The sequence below is a fragment of the Pan troglodytes genome, chromosome 17 (genome assembly GCF_028858775.2).
Source record: "Pan troglodytes isolate AG18354 chromosome 17, NHGRI_mPanTro3-v2.0_pri, whole genome shotgun sequence".
Classification (NCBI taxonomy): domain Eukaryota; kingdom Metazoa; phylum Chordata; class Mammalia; order Primates; family Hominidae; genus Pan; species Pan troglodytes.
Genome location: NC_072415.2, coordinates 63,799,728 through 63,824,690, shown reverse-complemented (window position 1 = coordinate 63,824,690; position 24,963 = coordinate 63,799,728). Strand labels below are relative to the sequence as shown.

General features: G+C 37.6%; 1 protein-coding gene across 4 annotated transcripts in view; it reads left to right on the top strand.

The window, feature by feature from the left end:
- The window catches only part of LOC104003155 (uncharacterized), a 569,073-nt gene that overhangs the window by 284,217 nt on the left and 259,893 nt on the right, over positions 1-24,963 (top strand). For all 4 annotated transcript variants that reach the window (XR_001711359.4, XM_054671875.2, XM_063795723.1 and 1 more), the window contains exon 2: positions 23,105-23,148. Coding sequence is in view for 3 of the 4 variants with exons in the window: in XM_054671875.2 (XP_054527850.2) it covers positions 23,105-23,148 (44 nt within the window). In the remaining variant the exon portion in view is untranslated. The remainder of the gene's footprint in view (positions 1-23,104; positions 23,149-24,963) is intronic.

Here is a 24,963-nt window from a genome sequence, read left to right as displayed (position 1 = left end):
CCTTCCCCTAAGCTTTGCTGTTACTGAGGGGAGAGGAGCAATACCTTAATTTGTACACATATTTATATATTTTGGAAACTTGGATCACTGCATAGCGAACCATAAAATTAGTGAAAACAAGAACAAAAAACTTCTCATAATTCTGGGACTTAAAAAATATTTTAACATTGAATTTGGGTATGTTGAGAAAATGTACCACTAATGATGGCCACTGAGCTTCCCGGTGGACTATGACTGCTTTTTCTTTTCTTTTCTTTTCTTTTTTTTTGAGATGAAGTTTTGCTCTTGTTGCCCAGACTGGAGTACACTGGCGTGATCTTGGCTCACCGCAACCTCTACCTCCCGGGTTCAAGTGATTCGCCCACCTCAGCCTCCCGAGTAGCTGGGATTACAGGCATGCGCCTCCACGCCCAGCTAATTTTGTATTTTTAGTAGAGACGGGGTTTCTCCATGTTAGTCAGGCTGGTCTCGAACTCCCGACCTCAGGTGATCCACCAGCCTCGGCCTCCCAAAGTGCTGGGATTATAGGCATGAGCCACTGTGCCTGGCCCATGACAGCTTTTCACCAACAGATGGATCAGTCTACAACTTAGATTCTGCATTGACCACTCAGCCCACTGACTAACATCAATGTGCTCTGTTAGAAGCAAAAATATAAGACTTAAAAATATTTACACACCACGGGTAACTCTTTCTTGCTATAAATGTAAAAATAATTGCACATTTTATGGTGCTGTTTTTTTCTACTTTATTGGCAAGCATGAGATTTATGTAAGGAAATTTTAAAATCAGTCAGCGTGTACTAATGACCTTATTCTTTGCCAAGATTATTGGAGACAAATTGAATCCATCTGCATGGTCAAATAAAAGATGACAGATGAATAAATTCAAAATCTCAAAAAAATAGAAACAGGGTAAACAACTTTGCCATTCCAAAGATATACACAGATCCATCTTTCTATTGGCAAGATCACCTGTTTAAATTTTACATCTTAGGGGATTTTTCTCCACTGAGTCTAACAGTATACCATGTGGTGCTGACACTGAGATAATTATGTTTGTAACATCTTTTGGTCTTTCAGGATGCCAAGTTATTTTCTCTGTCAACATATTATTTGGTATTCTTATTCTGGGCCAAATTCATCAAGAAAAAGAAAGGGCAGAGAGGTTTCTCTTTCTTCTAGCTTTATCCAACAAATAAAATTTCTATTTACCACCAGAGGAAAGTAGCTAAAATGAAAGATAGTTCCAGTGATGAACTGTTGAATTTCAATATTTATAATACTGGCCCACAATTCATGGAGGGACTAACACTGTTTATTATTTACTAAGTCTCGATTTTCTGCAACTATTGTCATTTCGTTATTTAAAATGATTATTCATCCTTGTTTTGAAGCCAGAGCTTCTATTTAACCGAATTACTTTCTTTGCAGCTTTAAATTGAATATAACATCAGAATTCTTGCAGCTTCTTTTATGACCTGCTTGGTTAAGGTTCAGTTACAAGTGGAGGATCTATTTAAAACCTTTAATTTTAATGAATAAGAATGCCATTTATTTGTGCATACTTGATAAATAAGAAATGTCTTGGCTTTATCTCTTTGATTAATCCCACTCATTGCTTGTAAATATAAAATATAAAAAAATGCTGCATGTACAATATGCATTTTAGCTTAAATAGAATTTTCTCAAAGAGCACTTCTTCTGGGTAATTCTTATTTTAAATGAGCTATTAGAACCTTTTGGTACTCTTACGAGTTTAGGCACCAATAATTGTCCTTTCAGAAAGGAAGCCAAAGGAAAAAGTTGATGGAAATTGTAAACCATCCAGAGGAATAAAGGAAAAGTTATAGAAGGAAAGAGAAGCAAGAGGGAACTGAGTTATGTTGTTTCATCCAAGTTTAAAGAGAACATCAGTGACATGGAAGTCCTAGGTGGTGAGTCTGTAACATGAGCTAGACTCATAGACATTGGGTTTTTGTGGTCATGGCTGACTGGAGACAGAAGGTGAAGAGGTGCAGGAACAACCAGGAATTGTGGTAGTGATGCTTGAGAAGAAAAATGGTTGTTCATGTAGCTACAAGATTTCCCGGCTGTGTTTGTGCTATGTGTGAGGACTCACCCTAGGTAAAGGGAATTTCCCTTTGTAGCTTGATGATGTATATAAATTTTTGTTAAGGATAAAAGTAAATGTAAAAAGAAATCCCACGAAGATATTTTCTGAATAGAGAAAATTATGTCTATAAAGTTCTCATGTTCCAGGTAAAGAAAAAGAGCATCAAAGATGGCAGATGAAGGCTATGGGATTATTAGACTGGGATTATACAGGTTATTTTCAGGGTCTATTTGTACTTTACCAACTTAATGTTTAATATAATAATTTCTGTTAATTGAAGCCTTAATAAAATTGTATTAAGAATGTTTGTCTGGTATAAATAATGGGTAAGAAGAAGAAGGACCATAGCTCTGGTCGCCTGGGGACAGTCCATTTATGTTGTTGAGGATGATGATGTTTGCCGTCTGGGAGAAGGGAATTTCTGGATTCTCTCCACTTCCCATGCATTTGCTTTGGGGAGTACTTGCAACTTCTCAACCACTTGGGGAGCTGAAGCCAGCTATGGTTTGCTGCTTCCCCCTTCCTGTTTCTACCTTTTTTGCGTGAACGGTCTACCACGTGGTTATTGCAGATTTCCTCATGGGATTTATGTTTGCAGTTCCTGATGCTTTTCTTTTTTCTTTTCTTTCTTTTTTTTTTTTTTTTGGAGAAGGAGTTTCACTCTTGTTGCCCAGGCTGGAGTACAGTGGCGGGATCTTGGCTCACTGCAACCTCCACCTCCCAGGTTCAAGCGATTCTCCTGCCTCAGCCTCCTGAGTAGCTGGGATTACAGGCACCTGCCACCACACCAGGCTAATTTTTGTAATTTTAGTAGACACAGGATTTCATCATGTTGGCCAGGCTGGTCTCGAACTCCTGACCTCAGGTGATCCACCTACCTCAGCCTCCCAAAGTGCTAGGATTACAGGCGTGAGCCACTGCGCATGGCCTGATGCTTATTTTCAGGTAATGTCTTAGTAATTCTTTAAAATGAAATTGTGAAACCTGGTGTATGGTGGGAATTGGACCTGCTTCAACCTGATCACTTCTTTTTATTTTCTGGTTTATAAAGAGCTACTGAATGGGTGATACATAGTGAATAACACTCTGTAACTCCACTTTGACCCTGGAGTTGAATGATCTTCATTGCCTTTTATTGATAAAACCTAAGGCCTAAGTTAAACCTCCCTTTTATTCACATTTCCTATATATTTGCTCCACATAGAACTCATTTTCCTCCTCTCTCTCTCCCTCCTCTCTCAAACACCCACTCCCATGTATTTCTAATTGAATACAAATATATAACAAATGTGATTATGCTTTTATTCTTGATTTCAATGTACTATAAAATCAGTAATAAAACATTACACAACTCTTTAAATTACTGATATATTTACATCATTGTAATTTTACTTCATTTGGATAACCTTGAAAACGTCCACTTACGGTCATCTTCTGTCTTTCTCTTCACTGTTTAGATAATTCAATAATTTGTGCACTTGCCTTTATTTTGCTATTTACTTTTTCTCGGTACTGCTTTTCTGCATATGTTACTGGAAAGTTTACATTCTAGTTCTACTTTCTACTACATTTCTCTGGCTTTAATGAGATTAAATTTACCAATGTACATATATCATGCAATTATTTTCTTAATGCTTTATGGGCATGATTTTTCTTATGATTCTTAGTGAGCACATTCCTTAAACTATGACATATAACATATAAAATACATTCAATTAAACAGCTTGGTAAACAGTAGGATACACCAGACCATGGAATGACAGGCAAGGCTGGACATTTAGGACAACTGATAGTTGTAGAACAATTGATAGGTAGAGTCTGGGAAAAGGGTGCTTAAAAGAGGTTCATGGCTGGGCACGGTGGCTCACCCCTGTAATCCCAGCACTTTCGGGGGCCGAGGCAGGCGGATCACGAGGTCAGGAGATTGAGACCATCCTGGCTAACACGGTGAAACCCCGTCTCTACTAAAAATACAAAAAATTAGCCGGGCGTGGTGGTGGGCACCTGTAGTCCCAGCTGCTCGGGAGGCTGAGGCAGGAGAATGGCGTGAACCCGGGAGGTGGAGCTTGCAGTGAGCCGAGATCGCGCCACTGCACTCGGCCTGGGCGACACAGCAAGACTCGGTCTCAAAAAAAAAAAAAAAAAAAGATTCATATTCAACCATTTTTGGATGGAAAAACAAATTTATGAAGTTTGGAAAACAGATGTAAGTTCAGCAGATCAATCCAAAATCCAAAAGAAAAGAATAAATGGGATGGAACTGAAATGGCTAAAGATTTTCTAAAATTAGGGCCTTCCCTTTCTCCGTGTAGAATTGTTGCAGAGCAACAGCTGCCCTGCCAAAGACCATACTCCCCACCTTCCTTGCACCTAGATATGGCCATGTGACTAGTTCTCAGCAATGAATATGACCATAAGTGATAAGTGTCACTTGCATGCCAAGAAACTTTAGAAGTAGGTGGGCTTTTTTGTTGTTGTTGTAACTAGAGATGGTGTCTCGCTATGTTACCCAGGTTGGTCTTGAACTCCTGGGCTCATGTGATCCTCCTACTTTGGCCTCCCAAAGGGCTGGAATTATAGACATAAGCCACTGTGCCTGACCATGGTGAATTTTAAGAGGTTTGGTACCACAGTTAGATGGTTTAGGAGGGGAAATCAGATCATCTCAATATATAATTAAATTTTTACTGGGAAAGCAATATGTAAAAGATTTTATTAGTTAGAAATTATCAAAGCCCATTTAGTGGCTGAGAATATGACCAGGAGTGATAAGTGTCACTCACATGCCAAGAAGCTTTAGAAGCAGGTGGGCTTTTTCCACTGTCTGCTTTGTCTTGGAAGGCATGTGTTGAAGCAGTAGATTCACAGAATAAAAGGAGCCTGGTCCCCTAATCTCTGTTTGGAGAAGTGCTACACACTGATTAGGAACACCTACCTTGGAACTTAAATGAATGACAAATAAAATTCTGCCGTGATTTGATTGTTACATGTTTTGTTTTGTTATAGTAGCTAACATTGCTAAATAGTATAGTGAATATGGGAAGGTGAATGGCAGAAATCTAGATAACAGCCACTTTGTTCAGTTCCAAGTGGCCAGAGGAGGTATCAGGAATGTCCAGAGAGAAGATGTCAGGACAAGTAGTGGTCAAAGGCTAGTCACCAAGAATCTGGAAAAACAGGAAAAGAACATGGACAGATTGAAAGTATAATTTATCCATACCAGAAAGGTAAAACAACTATTGTCTCCTAATGCTGAAACAGAAAATTTCTAAAGTTAAAAAAAAAATCTGTACCAGGGAGAGGCTTAGTCCTAGAGATTGGTGTGGAATTAATATACAGATGAGTTTTTTTGTGGTCGTTCTTTTTTTTTTTTTGAAACAGGGTCATGTAGCCTCAAACTCCTGGGCACAAGAAGTGATCCTCCAGCCTCAGCCTCTGGAGAAGCTAGGAATATGGGCACATGCCACCACACCTGGCTAATTTTTGTTTTTTTGGTGGGGGTAAAGATGGGGGTCTCACTATGTTGCCCAGGCTGGTCTTGAACTCCTGGGCTCAAGCAATCCTCCCACCCTGGCCTCCGAAAGTGCTGGGATCACAAATATAAGTCACTACATCCAGCCCTGGTGTGATTTAAGAGGTTTAATTACCATAGTTAGATGGTTTAGGAAGAGAAAATTAAAGAGATCATCTCAATATATAGGTAAATTTTTACTGAGAAAGCAATGTGTAAAAGATTTGGTTAATTATAAATATCAAAGCCCATTTAGTTGCTGAGATATTGTGCAAAAACCTTAAATGTGATCAGGGCAAAGATGGAAAACAAATTTCCTTTGGGCCTTTGGTATAAGTTACAATTTAGAACACTGTGTGAGGGCCACAGTACACTTGGTGAGTATACCTCCGTGGATTATATGCCTTAGTTGGCCGAAGGAATTGAATCATATTGTTAGTGATAAAAAATCAATTTTCTCATAATTAATCAGATTTTATGAGTTCTCTGATGTCTTAATGATCAAATTAAGTTTAACTTCACAAGAGTTATTGGATCTCATATTAGAATTACACTTGCTTAGTCTTCTCTGGAGAATCCCAAAAAGCCTTAATCTCACCACTGACCTTGCTATAGAGAAATAATTATTACTGGGAGCATAACTTTGACTTTTAGAACATCTTACTGCAGTCTGGGTTGGAAATAAGTGTTACATTGTTTGAAATTTACATTTGTGTTAGACATGACTTTGTTCCTTGGTTATAAGAGGCAATCACATAAGTAGAAAGTGATATTGAAGGTAAGTTTAAAGAGACATGACAGAAGTTCAACAAAGTCATACATTCTGAGACAAGGGTACTTATTATCTCTTTAAATGCAGAGACATTGTCTCCTACTGTACTTCCTGTGTATAGAAATTAACATCTAATATTCTAATGAGAAGATCACAAATAAGGAGATAATTATACAGGAAGGAAAAGGGAGTGACTAGGTCTATATTATGTTACAGAAATGAATCTGAATAGATAATACTTGCCTGATGACTAATATGTGATAAGTTCAACTTTCAACTAAAATGTAGATAATATATTTATGCCAGTTGCCATTAGCAGTGACTTGAGATTATTTATATTATCTGAACCGAAAGATTTCATTCCCTAGGATTCCCAGATAATTGAGACAAAGGATATTTTTTAACCTGGAAGATTAAATAGCAATACAAAGAGCACTACAAGAGATATGGTAAGGCCATGTGTATTTAATATTCAAAGACAGTAAATACTGTGAGTTCAGAGGAGGCTACTGTGGTCTGGGAATGTTTCCTAAATAAGAAAAACTTATAATACAAGTTATAGTTCAGGGATGGGCTTATACCCTGTTATACACAAGAGGCTTTGGGTAGGCAGACAAAAAGGGAGTCTAATGTTCCACAGAAGAAAATAAAATATGAGAACAAAAGTAGGGTATTTTGAAATGTGTTTGGGTGGCAGTGAGCAAAGACTAATTATAAAGTTTTAGTGGGAGATGAGGTTGGGAATATAAATGGGAGACAGATTGCGAAGGATCTTAATTATCAGCTTAGGAAATTTATACCTTATTCTAAGGGCAATTTGAGATGTTGAAGATTTTTGAAGCAGAGAATGATCTTTGAGGAAGGCATATAGTAGAGGTATGCAAATGAATTGCCTGTGGAAGAGGCTGGAAGGAGGTGGACTTTGAAGTAACTGTAAGATGATACAATCCCATGAGTGAGGAAATCACTGGAGGAGATTAGAAAAAAGGCTAAGCAGGAGAGACAGCTCATCTGGGACAATATCAGAAGTCTTGGATCACAACATGTAAAGCCTTAAATGGAACTGAGCTTGTAGGCTATGACAAAGATTCTCTGTGTCACCAAAATTTAGGCTTCTGAACTTTCTCCTAGGCCCATTTCTGCACTTCCTTGTAAAACCCAGTTTTAGCAAAGAACACTGTTAAGTCAGTTTACCAAGAACTCCCCGGCCTTTATATCTGATCACCCTTGATACCTGACCAGGTTTGTCATCCTCTGCTGTCGCCTAGGTGATGATTGATCACCCTGGCCTGTCTTTAGCAAGAATCCTGCTAGATTAGTTTAGCCAGAATCCCCCTTGCCCCTGATGTTTCCTTGGAGCAATGTTACATCTTCTGCTCCCCCAGCACCCACATTCCTTGGCTGTAAATTCTTACTTGCCCATGCCGTATCCAGAGTTGAGCTCAATGTCTGCCTACCCTCCCCCACCCACGCCCCAGCAAAATCCCATTTTCAGTGGTTCCTACACCTGTGGTGATGGTCCTGAAAAATCTCTCCCCAATCATGCTTGGACAAGTATCATTGCATAATTCTTTTTAACAGCTACCGAAATATTTTAGCGACAGGGAAGGAAAAGATCAGAGCTACTCTGTGAGCAAATTAATCCAGTGATTGCCAAGAGTAGGATGAGTGGAATTAGTGATAGCTGAGAGGTAAAGGAACCAGTTGACAGGGTATTTCATTAGTCAAAGATTAAGGTCATAGGGAGGAACTTGAATAGTTTTAGTAGGAATAGAAACAACAAAATACATTTGAGAGAAAACATGGTAAGTTGGTTGGATATGTGATAAAGGAAAAGAGTTAAGGGCATTTGGTGAATGTATCAGGGTGTGATTCTCTACTAAATTATGTTAGAATTAGTTGGACATTAAACAAATGAATAGCCTACTGCTATTGTTTGAATGTTTCCTTCCAAAATTCGTGTTGAAACTTAATCCCCATTGCGGTGGTAGTAAGAGGTGGGTCCTTTTGAAAAGCGATAAAGTCACAAGGGCTGTGACCTAGTTAGGGATTAATGCCCTTACAAAAGAGACTTCAGAGAGCTGCCTGGTCCTTCCATCTCTCTTAACCTATGAGATCACAGCATTTGCTACATTTCTTTCCTTCTTCTATGTGAAGATGGGGCAGGAAGGGCACCATCTTGGAAGCAGAGAGAACCCTTACCAGATTCTGAATCAGCTGATGCCTTAATCTTAGGCTTCCCAGCTTTTAGGACTGTGAGAAATAAATTTCTTTTGTTTACAAATTGTCTAGTTTAAGCTATTTTGATAAAGCAGCAGGAATAGACTGTCACTCAATGAGTCAGAATCTCTAGGAGCATGCCCTGGGAATGTGAATGAAAAATAAACTGAAGAAGACTCTTTGGCATACACTTAGGCTTGAAACTGGCTTAAAATAAATAACATGAATTTGGAAGTCAGTGAGGTCTAGGCTTATGCTCTGTGTTGCTTAGTAGTTCTTTCTGATGGCGTGCTAGTTAACTTAAATTCTCCCAAGTCTTAGCCACCTTATCTATACAATGAGGATAAGTTAAATTCAACTTACGGAGTGACTAACGTTAAATAACATATGGAGAGATTTAATCCATGCTAAGAACATAATAGATTCTTACAAATTGTGGCCATTATAATATAAAAATAAAACTGTGCAGAGTGAGCAAATATAAAAAGGTTTTGATTTTAGATAAATGTTAGACATCAAAACTTTTAAAAGTCTTTCTCAGGAATATCTGATTTTAGCCAACACTTTTTTATTACTGGTAGGTATAGAAATCAGTTAAAAAATCTCATTGCTCATGTATCTAAAATTGGGAAAATGTTTGCCAAACAGTGAGTTAAATAAGCATTTGGTTTCTTGAGGGATTTATAGCCTTAAAATAGACATTTGACATTAGAGGCTGAGTTTCCCATTCCTGAACACACATTAACTTACTAGGAGGAAGATGTATAGTTGTGGTGGAGGAGTTGATGAAAAGCAGAATAGAAAGCCTCTACCTGTTAGCAGCAGTGAATCCAACAGGTCTGCAGCAAACTCAATTCTTGCCTCCTCTGTGGAAAGAATTTGGCTAAGGGGCATAGTGCAGAGCGAGAGACTAGGGCAAGTTTTAGAGCAGCAGTGAAAGTCATCATTCTCAGTAAACTATCGCAAGAACAAAAAACCAAACACCGCATATTCTCACTCATAGGTGGGAATTGAACAATGAGATCACATGGACACAGGAAGGGGAATATCACACTCTGGGGACTGTGGTGGGGAGGGGGGAGGGGGGAGGGATAGCATTGGGAGATATACCTAATGCTAGATGACGAGTTAGTGGGTGCAGCGCACCAGCATGGCACATGTATACATATGTAACTAACCTGCACAATGTGCACATGTACCCTAAAACTTAAAGTATTAAAAAAAAAAAAAAGTTTTAGAGAACGAACGAAAGGAAGTAAAGTGCACTTGGAAGAGGGCCAAGCAGACATCTTGAAAGATCTGAGTGCAGTGTTCAGCCCTTGACCTGGGGTTTTATACATTGGCATGATTCTGAGGTTTGCATTTCTTCTTCCCTTATTCTTCTCTTGGGGTAGGCTGTCTGCATGTACAGTGGCCTGCCAGCACTTGGGAGGGGCTGCATGTGCACTGTGTTTACTGAGGTTGTGTGTGTGCTCATTTGAGGCATTTTCCTCTTACCAGTCAAGTGTTCCTCATTTGAGGCATTTTCCTCTTACCAGTTAAACTCCACCGTTTTGCCTGTTAGTGCGTATGCTTGGGCCCACTTGCCGAACTCTTGAGATCTTATCAGGAAGCTGCTGACTACCAGCTTCAGGTATTTTCTGTCTATTAGAAAATTGCCTTTCTCTGGCACTGACTGCAACCAATTATTATTTTAGACAGTGTAACAACCATCTCACCATTACCTGATGGTCCCCTGACCTTCCTAGGTGGGAGGGTGGCTTTCTTGCCCTGCTCACGTCTGCCTAGCTACCTACTCTAACATACCTAAGCATTCAAATCTTCTTAGTTAGCAGATAAGATAGAGAACTGGACATTTTTGGTGTGACCTTATTAGCATTTAACTCCTTGGCTATTCATCACAGACTGAGGTTAGAGGGCAAAACAATCTATTCTCATACCAAGAGTTTTCAGGTGCTTTACTTTTCCTTTTGGCCACTTCCTTGACTTAAGTCAATCAGATCACACCACAAATTATCACAGGATTCCAAGCAAAAGTGCAATTGTGATGCCTCAAGACTCTTCAGAGCTCTTCTAGAAGTCCATAGACAACACAACACCACACCAGTCATGCAACACACTCTGGTGAGAGCAGCAAGAAAGAGCCTTTCAAACTTCCCCAGGCAATATTAGGGCTAAGAAAGCAGAGCAAGGCAACGAGGAAAACTCCATGAAATATCTGAAGAGGTGGTACAGTGCTATGTTTTGAATGTCTCCTCCAGAACCCATTTGAAATTGAATGTCCACTGTAACAGTTTTAAGAGGTGGTGTCTAATAGGATGTGTTTAAGTCATGAGGGCTCTGCCTTTATGAATGCATTGATGCCACTATAAAGAGGGCTTGGAGGAGTGGGTTTGCCCTTCCGCCTTCTGCCATGTGAGGACACAGCAAGAAGTCCTCATCAGATACCAGTCCCTTGATCTTAGATTTCCCAGAATACAGAACTGTGAGAAATAAATTTATGTTCTTTATAAATGACCCAGTCCCATGTATTCTGTGATAGCAGCGCCAAAGGGATTAAGATAGGCAGTGTACTCGTCAGCTTGGGCTGCTACAACAAAATACAACAGACTGGATAGCTTAGGGAGAAAATAATTTTTTCCATAGTTCGAGGGGTTGGAAACTCCATGACCAAGATGCTTGCTTATTCTTTTCCTGATGAGGTCTTTCTTCCTGGCATGCAGATGGCTACCTTCTCACTGTGTCCTATTATGGCTTTTCCCCGGGGTGTACATGGAGAGAGCGAGAGCGAGAGCGAGACAGGCAGAGTGAGATCTTTCTTTCTTTTCTTATAAGATCACTAATTTCATCCTAAGAACTCTATCCTCAGGACCTATACTAACTCTAATTACCTTTCAGAGACCCCACCTTGATTGGGCTTCAGCATGTGAATTTTGGGAGGACATAAACATTTAGTTCATAACAGGCAAGAATCAGGCACTTCAGATGGCATGTTTCTTATATTCATGGTGTTTGGGTCATGTAACAAAAAGGCTATTGCAAGGAAATACAGGGGATCAAGCTGCTCTTCAAGCAAATGAGAGGCTGAAGCTCCGGCTCCAGGCTGGGTTGCACTCTCTCAGGAATTTGTATGGAGTAGGGCAAGGCTTGTCTATAAAGTTCAGTGAGACAAAGAAGGTAACTACATGTGTGATAGTAACCTAGGCAGAAAGTAAAGATGAGAATCTAAAAGTCTACCCACCAAAACAGTATTTAGAAGAGACTTGCTAGGGAACAAATCCGTGCATGAGACAAAAGGCCTGAAGCCAGGGAAGCATTTGGGAATGGAGGTTCAAATCTGTAGTGGAAGAAAGAATGTGGAGAAATTCCCTTTTTAAATAAGTGGCAAATTTATACCTGAGCCCAGGGATATAAGGGAGCTTGGGTGGGTGCAAAGCCTGCTTAGATATAATAGAAACAGGAAGATGTTTCATCTCTGAGAATGGTAACCAGCAAGAATATGGTGAAAGGCAATTAAGCAGGCTGTACCCCAGAACTGGTCTTCAGCACATGGGAAAATGAAAATAAGAACTAGAAACTAGCAAACTAGACTTGATGACACATGTGGTATGGATTTCCTAAGGGGGATGCAAACAGGTTTTCATAGTGCTTTAAATTCAGCTTACTCTACACAGAGCTGACTCTAGATAGGGAGGCAGCAGGCAGTACTCCCATCAGACTTGAACCCCCACAGGAGATAAATGTAGGATGCATGGACAAAAAGAACTGTTGTCCTTTTCCCTTGAGGTGATCTTTGTAGCCATTACAAATGGTTACAATTAATAGAAATGAAGTCCAATTTTGTGTAAATTCATATGAGCACTCATTTTAGAAATGCGTTTATTTGCTTTTGTGAACAGTTGGCTTCTTTGCCATTTCTCTGGGCATGCAGTCCGGTTTGATTAAATCCATATTTGTTATTGCACATAGCAATCTACGTCTGTCCAGCCCTTTCTCTTCCTCTCGCCCCCACTTCCTTCTTTTAGTATTGGCCTCTTTGTTTGGGATTATTATTAAATGAAATGGAGAGTGCAGGTAATTAGTGTGTTGATATGACACTGAGAGAAGCATAAATGGGAAATTCAGAGGCAGCAAGCTGTGATAATTCCATTATAGGCTTTGCTTCAGTGGGGCCTTTGGATTCCAAAGACATAATGAAAACAGTAGGGGATTTGCAGTTTCACTGACTGAGGGTCTCTCTATGATATGCCAGGCTTCAGTGAATTAGATTTGAGATCCATCATTTTATTAGCAACATTTTATCAGAGTAAATTAGTGCCCAGGCATATAGTTCTCTGGGTTAAATCAATCAGTTCACCCAGAATGACTTTACCATCTCTAATCAGCAGTACTTTTCCACGGAGTTCTAATTTAGTTGAGTAATACTGTGTTGCTGTTAACTTCTCCTTCCTTTCACCTCCATTTCTCCCAGTTGCATTAGAAACAGGCCTGGTTTTAAATATAGAGGCAAATTTGAAGTAAACTAAGCCAACTAAATGTAAAATGCAGTGATTGCTATTTCTCCTAACAGGAATACAGGCATAATTATTACATTTTGCCCCCTGTAAAGTCCCCAGTTAATACTGCAGCCTGAATAAACTGGAGAGGAAAGTTCCTAGGATTAGAGATACAAGATGGGGAAAAAAAAAAAGGAGAATTTTCAGAGAATTTTATGAAGCCCACAAATGCACTGGTTTAGCCAATAAGTATTTGTAAATTGCCCATGCTGTTCTCAGTGCTGTGTAAGTGTGTTCTTCTAGCTAAAGTAATATTTGCATTGGCTTAGGAGCACTTCGAAGTGAACTTTCCCCTTGGAGACTATGGCTGTGATTCTGCTGGGAGGACTGGGGGAAATCTCATGCGTTTTCATATCATCTTAAGAATCAGCGCTTGTTTGACAGTTCCCCTGCTTAGTCCAAGGTTGTGTTTATAACAAGAATATGAGAGGCTGCATCAGGAATTGGGTATGGGAGCAGATGGCAAGACTGGAAGACAATTAATTATAGGAAAGCAAGGGTACTCTCTGAGAAGGTTCGATAGGCAGGAGACAGTAGGCGGATATTAGGCACGCAGCGAGGCAGTTTAATAGAAATTTTTTGAGTTTTCATTTCATGGACCTCAGAGGCAACATGGCCCAGTGGAAGAACAAAAGTGGAGGCTGAAGTTGTTTGGTAAACATTGATATTGGATATAGCACATACAGAATAAAATGCACAGATTTAAAGGTGCCACTTGATTAATTTTTACTAAGAGAATTTATCTTTCTCCAGATTGAAGTAGGAAACATTACTAGCCCTTCAGAAGCCTTCTTGTGTTGCTGCTCCTCAGACCTCTCAAATAACCACTATCCTGTTATTGCATTAGAATAGTTTAGCCTCATTTTGTATATCATATAAATGGAATCATATTTTATGTATTCTTTTGTGCCTGCCTTATTTTTCTGTCTCTTGAGATTGATCCACTTTGTTGCATGTAGCAGTGGTTGATTTTTTCCACTACTGTCTGGTATCCTATTGGGCAAGCCACTGCAATTCTTTTCACTTCTGCTGATGGACATTGGTGTTGTTTCCAGTTTTGACTGTCACAAATAATGCTGCTAAGGACAGTTTTGATGCAATATATGTATATATGAATATACACGGAGTGAATATATATAATTCATATCTGATGAGTACATACCTAGGAGAGGAATCGCTGTTTCCTAGAGTTTGTAATCTTCAACTTCAGCAGACACTGCCCAACTATTTCCCACCAAAAGTGTGTTCCCTCCATTTGGTTTACAACTAACTCATCATTGGATATTACTGGTTTTTCTTTCACATTTTATTTTTAGCTTTTCTAGTGGGTGCATTATGGAATCTCATTATGGTTTTAGTTAGCATTCCCCTGATGACTAATGATATTGAGACTATTTTAGTATTTTAATTGACTATTTGGATATTCTTTTTTTATGTAGTCTTATTCAAGTCTTTGATACAGTTTTAATGAGATTCTCTATCTTATTAATCTGTTAGATCTCCACACATATGTTGGAGATATGTCTGTAGCAGCATTATTTATAAGGTACATGCATTCCAAGTCTCTCTCATTTTCTACTCTCTGGGCTGCTTTTTTACTCTCCCATGGTGCCTTTTGATGAGCCAAATTCTTAAGGTTAAGGAAGTCTAATTTTCTATTTTTTTTCTCATTATGGTGTTTTTAAAAATGTCTTATATATGTAACTTCTTCTTACCTAAAGGTCATAAAGGTACTTCCTTATGTTTTCTTTTATAAAATCTTTGATTTTACCTTATTCATCTAAAATTGTGTTTGTGTATATGGGATGAGATAGGAATAAATTTTTTCATATATATATATATATATATATTCCTTTGATCAAACACCTTTAATGAAAAGATCATTTTTCTGTTTCTATTATAGTGGCATCTTTGTCATAAATTAGGTATGTATGTATGAGTAGGTCTGTTTTTGTCTCTCTGTTGGTCTGTTTATACTTGAGACAATATATACTATTCTAATTTCTGTAAGTTTAAAATAACCATTAATGTATGGTGGTAGTGTTATTATTACTTTTTTGTCTTCTTTCAGTATAGTTTTAGATCTTCTTGGCCCTTGGTATTTTTACACATTTTAGAGTCAGCTCATCAATTACCATGTCTACTGAAACATACACTCATACATACCTATATGCCGAGACCTTGTTACTATATTGTTACTATATTGATTTGTATTTCAGTCTATCTTTAGATTAATTTGAAGAAAACTGACCTTTTTACATATTAAATCTTATGATCCATAAATATGGCATATTAATTTATTTGGGTTTTAAAAAAATTATTTTGGTACTGTTTGTAGCTTTCTGAGTAGATATCTTGAACATCTTTACTTAGATATTCCTAGATAGATAAGAATTTTTGTATAGCTCTTGTAAATAGAATTAAGTTTAAATGTCACCTTTAAAGTGCTTGCTGCTAGTATATAGGAATATAATTACTTTAATTAATTGATCTTTTATTTACAGATGTTGATAAAGTGTATTAATTCTAGTAAGTGAACTGTAGACTATTTGGATTTGCTCATACACAGTCATCTCATCTGCAATTGATGAGAATTTTATTTCTTTCTTTCCAAATCTTCACATTTTATTTATTCTTTCCTTTTTCCTCCGTATCTTCCTATCTTCTTCCCTCCCTTTCTTCCTGTTCTGTTGTTGTTGTTGCCATTTTCTTATTGGAGGGACTATGTTCTCTGATACAATGCTGAATTAATTTGGTGACGGATGACATCCTTGTCTTGTTTTGGTCTCAGTATTTCATGGCCAGCCTCATCATTACCAGCGTCTCTTAAAATATTTCCAATTCTCTATTCTCTCTTAACTCTATTTTTATTTATGTTAGACTTTTTCATTATGTCTCATATTTCTCTTTGCATTTTCTGCAGTTCATTGTTTTATCTCTGCTTCACATCTGACCTATTTTTGAGCCTTTTCTTCTCTGTCTAGTCTACTGTTAAATTAATCTATTGAATTCTTAATTTCTTTTATTTTGTTTTTTACTTCTACAATTTCCATTTGGTTTTTTTTTTTTTTTTGGAATGTATCCCAATTCTCTGGTGCAATTTCCGTCCTTTCATCTATTTTCTTATGTATATAAATCATGGTTATTTTAATACTATTAATATATAATAATTGAGTCACTGTGAGTTTCTTTGTTCTTCCCTGCATTTTTTTCTCATAATTTGCTCATTTTGTGGTATTTTCTGAGATCCTGCCACTTCTGCTGTATTCTATTCATTAGAAGTGAGTCACAAAGTCCATCCAACACTCAGAGGACAGGGATTACACAAACCTGTGAGAACCAGGAGGCAGCTATAATCTGGGCCATTTTTGAGCCTGACAACAACATAATATTAGACAGTTTTAGCATTTCTGGCGAGCTGAGTGTTGGCAAGAAGAAAGCATACACACTGTAGACTACATTTTAATTAGGCAAGGGAGGCAAAATCTTTTGTGACGTGAAGTGTGCAAAGCAGAAGCTTATGTCAGATTGTCAGAGAGCTTCTCTTAATTCCAAGTTCCTGAGAGTGGGGGACCTCAGTAGGGTGGCAGAGGAGGGAATGGCCTGGAGCTGCTGGTGACACAGTGCAAGCCACCTGGTCTTTACAGGTCTGAGAAACTCAATTTCTCCTTATCCCAGAACCTTTCTCTACTAAGGACTGATGTTGGGACCCATGGTGAGTTAGATGCAAGGGTTCTAGACCCAAACTGATCAGGTTTAAATTTTGGCTAATCACTTACCAGCCAGGTATCCTTGGAAAAGTTATCTAAGCTAGCTGCACCTCAGATTCTTCTATTGTAAAATGGGAACAAAAATAGTCCCTGCTTATATGGTTGTTGTGGGAATGAAAGAAAACAAATCACATAAAATACTTCAGAACAGTGCCTGCCCACAGGAAGTGCTCAATAAATGCTGGCTATTATTTCTCTAAGCACGAAAGAGAAATAATTGCATAGTAGTATAAACCCTTCCCTTTGTGGGCATATTAACAAATATTACAATTTCCAGGTACGTGGACTTAGAGTTGTGGAGAAAGCAGGCATCTGTGTTCAGGCCTCCTGGCTCTGACTTTCTATGATTAGACACACTCAGGAAATCTGTTTTCTCACATATTAAAAGTTTCTGCAACATGCTAGCCACTCAAAAAATACCGGTTACCTCCCCATGTTCCCTTTATTTCTATTTACAATCCAGTAGATCTGAAAAGACATCGCCACATAAAATGTAAATGGCAGAAGAAAGCAGCACCTGCTGAATGAATGGTTCAGGTGGAAAGCTTTCTAAGATCCCAGAGGAGGAAGTGATTTCAGGGTGAGGCACTCAGGAAATGGATTAGCAATTATCAAGGGAATTTAGTCTCTGGGACCAGCTGGAAAACATAGTGTAGGGTTGGGTCCTATTTTCTGTGAATTACCTGATACCTTAAGGAAAAATTAGGCCTTTTGTTTGAAATGTTCTGATAGTAGAAGCTCTGTCCGCCTATTTCCTCATATATCCTCAACTATTTAGTCTTGGTTTACTGTCAGTTAAAATGGAGTTAACTAAACCTTCCCACCCTCCCAGGCTGCTGATCTGAAATTCAGTAACATTTATATCTTCACAGAGCTTTCAGCTCCTCAGAGGCAAATTCTTCACAAAAAAGGAAGTTCACCCTTTTAATGATTATATGAATTAATAAGGAAGAGAAATTATTCATTGTGGCAGTAACTGCTAGTCAATATGAGGCCAACCCGTTTACATTTTCATTAGAAATAATTCTACTTCAAATAGGTAACCTGCTATGTTAGATGAGAGAATAGTTAAATGTGGAAGCATATTTTATAATTATGCCAATTAAATAATTTGATATCATTAGAATATTAACTTTTCCCCCTCAGTTTATTAAGCACTGAATGAGAGAAATTCTCAAATCAGGAAATAATTTTCCCCTTTTAAGAAAAGTCATGGGAAAGTGTAAAAAAAATAGCTTTTTCACTTCTGAACTAAGAAATTTGAAATGGAACAAAATAATTGAAGGTGCTTAGCCCAATAATTAAGGCTATTAACTACAGTCTTTATTAAATGTAGAGAACTTAATTATAATTTGTAATGTCCTAAAAGATTCACAACACCTGTTGTGGAATTTTTTTTGGTGGGTATAGGTTTTTAACTGGATTTTTGTTGTGCCTTCCAGGAGATACAAAAACAATTATAATTAATTATATATTTGTCTGTAAGGTGTTCTATAAAACTATAAGATAGTAGAAAATAGTTATTAATCACAAACACATCCAAAAGAGATTTACTTTCCTTTTTTATAGCAATTGCCAGTTTCATCTTAGTTGTTTCCAGGAACAGTTTTCTATGGTGGAAGCATGAGTTCATTTGCAATTTTGTGCCATGTTTCCCATTGCCATGGAAACTCACAATTTTCCTGATAAAGACTGGGCAAGTTGTGGGAGCAATCATGTAATCTAAACCTAAAACAAATGACTTCTGTATAATCAAAAAATTATTGTCTCCCATGGCTCATTGCTTAGCTGCAACCAGTCACAGAAAAAAAGGTTCAAACAATACTCTTCCCTTCTCCAAACTTGCTTGATTTTTATCTGATGATGAGGGAAAACATTCTCAAGTAAAGAATAATGTTTCATTGACCTCTGTGTGGCTTTCCTACTAGAACCTGCCAGTAAGTTTTTATCATTTAGTATAAAATTTCATCAAATTTTCTTTCAAATTGAAGGGAAGAGTATTATTCTACAAGGAAGACTCAGGATATTGGTGTCTTTCCTGGCTTTTGTATTTTGATTTACAGCCCCTCCATTTTCCTAGTTTATATATAAACTTGACTCGTTGTATGAGTTTTCTGTTGTGACTATAACAAATTACTACAAACAGTGGCTTAATATAATAGCCATTTATTAGCTCATAGTTTCCATGGATCAGAAGTCCAGGCACAGTGTGCTTGGCTGTTTTCTCTGCACATGGTCTTATGAGGCCCAAATCAAGGTGTTGGCAGAACTGTGTTCATTACTAGAGGCTCTGGGAAAGAATCTGTTTGAAAGCTCATTCAGGATGTTGTTAGAATTTACTTTCTTCTCATGCTTTTCACATTGCCATTTCCATCTGCAAGGCATCGACATTGAGTCAAGTCCTTTTCATGCTTCAAATCTCATTGGCTTCCTTTTTTTGCCACGTGTCCCTGCTTTTTAGGGCTCATGTAATTATATTGGGGCTAACTAGATAATCCAAAATAATCTCTTCATTTTAAGGTTAACTGATTAGTAACCTTAATTACATCTGCAAAATTTCTTTTTTTTTTTTTTTTTTTTTTTTTTTTTTGAGACGGAGTCTCGCTCTCTCGCCCAGGCTGTAGTGCAGTGGCGCAATCTCGGCTCACTGCACCCTCCGCCTCCCGGGTTCACGCCATTCTCCTGCCTCAGCCTCCCGAGTAGCTGGGACTACAGGCGCCCGCCACCACGCCCGGCTAATTTTTTGTATTTTTAGTAGAGGTGGGGTTTCACTGTGTTAGCCAGGATGGTCTTGATCTCCTGACCTCATGATCCGCCTGCCTCTGCCTCCCAAAGTGCTGGCATTACAGGTGTGAGCCACCGCGCCAGGCCAAAATTTCTTTTACCAACATAGCATACCCACAGGTATAATACTAAACAGTAAAGGTCATGAGGGCCAGAGTTCTGCCTTTTACACTTACCCTGAAATATGAAAAAAGTAAAAAGCAATGATAAAAATTCCCATAAAAATTAGTAGATCTCACTGCATAAGATTGGAAAAATTTTGAATATCATAAAATAAGTAAGTTCAATGAATACAGTGGTACACATGTTTGCCATAAAACTAAAAACTGATATTCTCAAAACATTGGGAGTTCATGTAATTAACAAGAGGAAGTCTGACAGAAAAGTGGGCTGTCTGATTATGCATAGTCTAGTGTATCCTATCCCTGTATGCTGGCCAAAAATAATCCATCGAGATCAGTTTTGAGTGAGTGTATTCCTGAACCAATAATTCCAGCTATGAGGACAGAATACACTGCAGACTTAAGCTAAGTATTTCATCCTCTGCTTAAAAATTTATCAGATGACACTTCGGGGTAAAATTGGCAGAGTCATGCCAGATCATAGTCTCACTCTTTCTGAACCAATAGGCACAAAAAACAATAATAACATAAAACAGGAAACAATGAACCATAGACAAGCAAGGGCTAGCAATGTTTACTATCAATGCCATAAATTTCAAAATGTCTCAGACAAGAAAAAAATAAAAACATAGGAATCTTAGTGCTGATCATAACTCAGCTTCTCTCCCTGTCCCCATCCAATCAACATAGGAAACGAGGGAAGAAGGTAAATTGGGAAAAATCTTTAAAACTATCTGTCTTAGCCTGATCCTTTTGAGAGGAAAAGGTGAGGCAAATATTGCTATGTTAATATTTTGGGGGGAGGGCAGAATTCCACAACAGTTGGGGTATGAATAGGGGGAAGGGGAACTAAGACAAGATGCAGAGTGGAATGCATGACTGTACTTGCCACTGCTTTATGAGTTGCTGCAGTGACACGATAGTCAACAAGAATCATATCTCTTGAAGTGTTGCCAAGAGTAAGTCCTTCTTGGCATAGTCCTTATTCCTCTGGCTTGCTGAGTGACCTGCTGTGCATCTTACGTTTTGTGAAGTGGTAGTGTGGCAATCACGTTGATGTTCTTATGCTCACTTTCCTTTTTTTTTCCTCTTCTTTTCCTGCCAAGGGCTTGCACCTCACAAATAAAATGTTAACACTTTAATTCTTGCTTCAGGGTATGCTTTCAGGAAAAAGTAGGTTATGACAATTGGTACCAAGCACAAGATTATAAAAACTAACCCTCATGATATAATTGTGAGTGAGTATGTTTATTCCTGAACCAATAACTCTGGCTAGAGGGACGGAATATGCTGTAGACTTAAGTTAAGCAAGACCTCTTCCTGGAACTGGGAGAAGGTCAATTCAGCCTTAGCCACCTGGCTTGAAAGTCCACGGTCCTGTAGGAATGGAGAATGGAGGCTGACATGGTAATTAACAAATATTTTCTAATGATTTGCAAATAATTTTAGAAATATGTAGTCTCTCACTTCATCCCAGCATAACCATTATTCTCATGTTTTTCTTCCTTAAGTAAGTGCTTTATTTAGCATAGTTGTAAAATAACATGTTTTAAATTTTATATCATACCTTTTAATTTTGTCAAATCCTTGACAAATATTAACTACATAAAGTTACATTGAGTAGAATTTACCATAGTTTACATAACCTATCTTCTATTATTGAACATTTAGGTTACTCCTTCCTTATCATTTGCTTGTTTTGTTTAGCTTTATTTTCTATTATATATGTTGGAAAGGAAATATTTCTAAATGTTGTGAATTTTTATCTAAATGTCCCTATAAAATCATTTAATCTCATTGTCTATCCCAATATAGCAACAAATTAAGAGATGGAATGTGCATATGTTTTATACCTGACTCTCTTACTGACTTCAGTATTTTTTCCTATTTGCTAATTTATTTAGAGTCAATCCAATTAAATGCTTAATGTTTTGCATATATGAAAAATGCCATGGTCCCCTCTAAGAACTTAGAATGAAAGGGAGACTAACTTAGATGCAAGGGAGATTAACTTCTTAGAATTAAACCAATGAAATCTGTAGGTACAATGTACTCAGATGCTTATTAATGCCTAATACAGGTACTTCTTGACTTATGATAGGGTTATGTGTCCTGATAAACCCATAGTGAGTTAAAAATATTGTAAGTTGAAAATGCATTTCATATACATAACCTACCAAACATTACAGCTTAGCCTAGCTGGTATGGTTTGGCTGTATCCTCACCCAAAATCTCATCTTGAGTTGTAATCTCCATAATCCCCATAATCCCCACGTGTCAAGGGAGAGACCAGGCAGAGGCAATTGAATCATGCGGGCAAGTTTCCCCCTTGCTGTTCTCATGATGAGTGAGTTCTCACAAGATCTGATGGTTTCATAAGTGGTAGTTCCTCCTGCATTTATTCTCCTTCCTTCCACCTTGTGAAGGAGGTGCTTTGCTTCGTCTTTACCTTTCACCATGATTGTAGCAGCCATGCTGAACTATGAGTTAATTAAACCTCTTTATTTTATAAATTAACCAGTCTCTGACAGTTTTTTATAGCAGTGTGAAAAAGGACTAATACCCTAGTCTACCTTAAACGTGCTCAGAACACTTACATTAGCCTACAGTTAGACAAACTCATAGAACACAAAGCCTTTTTACAATAAAGTGTGGAATATCTCATGTTATTTATTGAAAATAGTGACAGTTATACACCATCCTAAGATCAAAAATTCATGAGTTGAACCTTTGTAAATCAGGGACTACTTGTAGAAGCAATGACAATTCTAAGCATTGTAAACTCAATAATAAACACAATGGATATAGGCCTGTTCTCATGAATAGATGTGATTAATAATTTCTGGAAGTAATTAAAAAGATTATTTACTAATGATTAAATCTAACATTGGAAAAAACTCTAAGCACCAATCACAATAAGCTGCTTATAATTTTAGAAAGTAAAACTGAATAAAAAGTTACTTAGATGTTATAATCTAATTGATTTTATTCCATTCAATTAGAAGATGAAATATGGGAAACAAAGAATTGAGATACCCCCAAATATAAAAGTAGTCAGTGTCTATTCCCCACTATATAGAGAAGAGATTTTGTTGCTGCATGGATTCTGGTAGTCTGGTCCTTATAAGAGGGAAATCTCTATTTGGAACATGGTGCCAAATTCATTTTGTTGTGATTTCTCACTATTTAATATTTCAACAATAGATTGATCTCCTGTGGTCTGATGACAGCACTGTTTTGGGTTTATCTTTCAGGCACACCTATTTGCCGAGGCATCACCTGGATCCTACAGAGTCAGGTAGGCTGGGTCAGCCATGCATGTCTGAAAAATGTCCTTAGGTCATTGTGTTTAAAATTGTGGATGAGATTTATTAAATAGGCAATGAAATGAAGTGGTTTGTAATGAACACATTTTTAAAAAGGAAATAAAACATAATAGAAAATATCAGTATGTTGCATTGCTGACAGTAAGATATTTATGACAGTTGTATGCTAACCCTTTTGGTCAATATTCTGGTTTTTCCATTTGTATTTGATTGTAACATTTGTCAGTTAGTCAACCAAGTTGTTAATTAAAAACCATCATGCCAGTTTCGTGAATGATTTATTAATTAATAGGTTATGAATTTTCCAGACTGGCTGGGCATGAACATCCTACAGAGTACTTCTTAAAAATTCAGATTTCTTGCATCCTTTCTTGAATATTCCAATTCAGTTATTGGAGAGAAGCCTGGGAATCTGTTTTAACAAAGACCCCAGATGACTTTGATGTAACCAATTAAGTTGGATCTAAGTTTAGGAACCAAGTATTGGGTGATAAAGTCATCACAAAGAAAACTCGTTTGTCTATTTATATGTGGCACTGGGGCATTTGGACCACCAATACTTAGGTATTTTCGGTATACCAACAAAGCTTCTGTGAGTTACCTGCCAAGTGTATGAAATTTCTCCAGGGATGTAAAATAAAAGTCCATGATGTGGAGAGAAAGATGGTGTTTCTCCTTAGAATGACATAATGCGAGACCAGTTTTCTCAGGACTTGGTGATGTTAGCATGATGTTTCTTGGGTTTTTATAAATAGCCACCTGGGAATGTATCAGAATATGTGAATTCCCAAAGGTGGATATCTCGGTTGGAAATAACTGAAATGATAAGCTAAGTGAAACTGTTACAGAACAGGCATACCTATAAGTTAAAAAAGAAAGAAAAGTAAAGTTTTCTACTGAAATGATCAAGTTGCCATGGGAACCTAAAGGCTCAGTTACCATATATGAATGCATAACACTGTAAATTTTTTAAATGAACACCAAAACTGGCTACAGATCAGTTCAGTGAAAGTAGTTTACTCTACTTTCAGAATGGTAATGCCTTTCAAAAAAAAAAACACACAAATTATTTAACTCTAGATAGTTATTTAAAGGAGAGATTTTGATAAACCTCTAAAATTGCAAATAACTTTTGGTTTTGAAGCTTAAGCTAGAATATGAAGGGATCTTTGTTCATGTGAATGTTTATTTCTAATAATCTAGAGTCAGGGGTGTCCAATCTTTTAGCTTCTGTGGGCCACATTGGAAGAAGAAGAATTGTCTTGGGCCACACATAAAATACACTAACACTAACAATAGCTGAAGAGATTTCTTTAAAAATCACAAAAAAAGTCTCATCAGGTTTTAAGAAAGTTTACAAATTTGTGTTGGGTTCCATTCATAGCCATCCTGGGCCACATGCGGCCCACAGGCCATTGGTTGGATAAACTTTATTTAGATCCTGCTGTATAGAATCTATCAAAGAGGGATGATATTTAAAATGTTTAACACTGTGAGTAATTGTAATGGCTGTTGTTCTGGGAGTAGGCATTAACCCATTGTTTGGTGGATTATGAGAAAGTTCTGGGGATCATAGGACGGTTGTTGTGGGTGGGATGGACAAGACAGAAAATTCAAACAGCAAATATTTCCCAATTGGTATAAAATTATTTCAGAATTTTAACACATATACATTCAGTGTGTACTGTCTGACTTCCAGCAAGGCTTCAAAGGAACTTTTGAGCTTTTGATTTCAGATTGAAACTTGTGATAGTGAGGTAGCAATTAGATGTTTCTGGGGAGGCCAT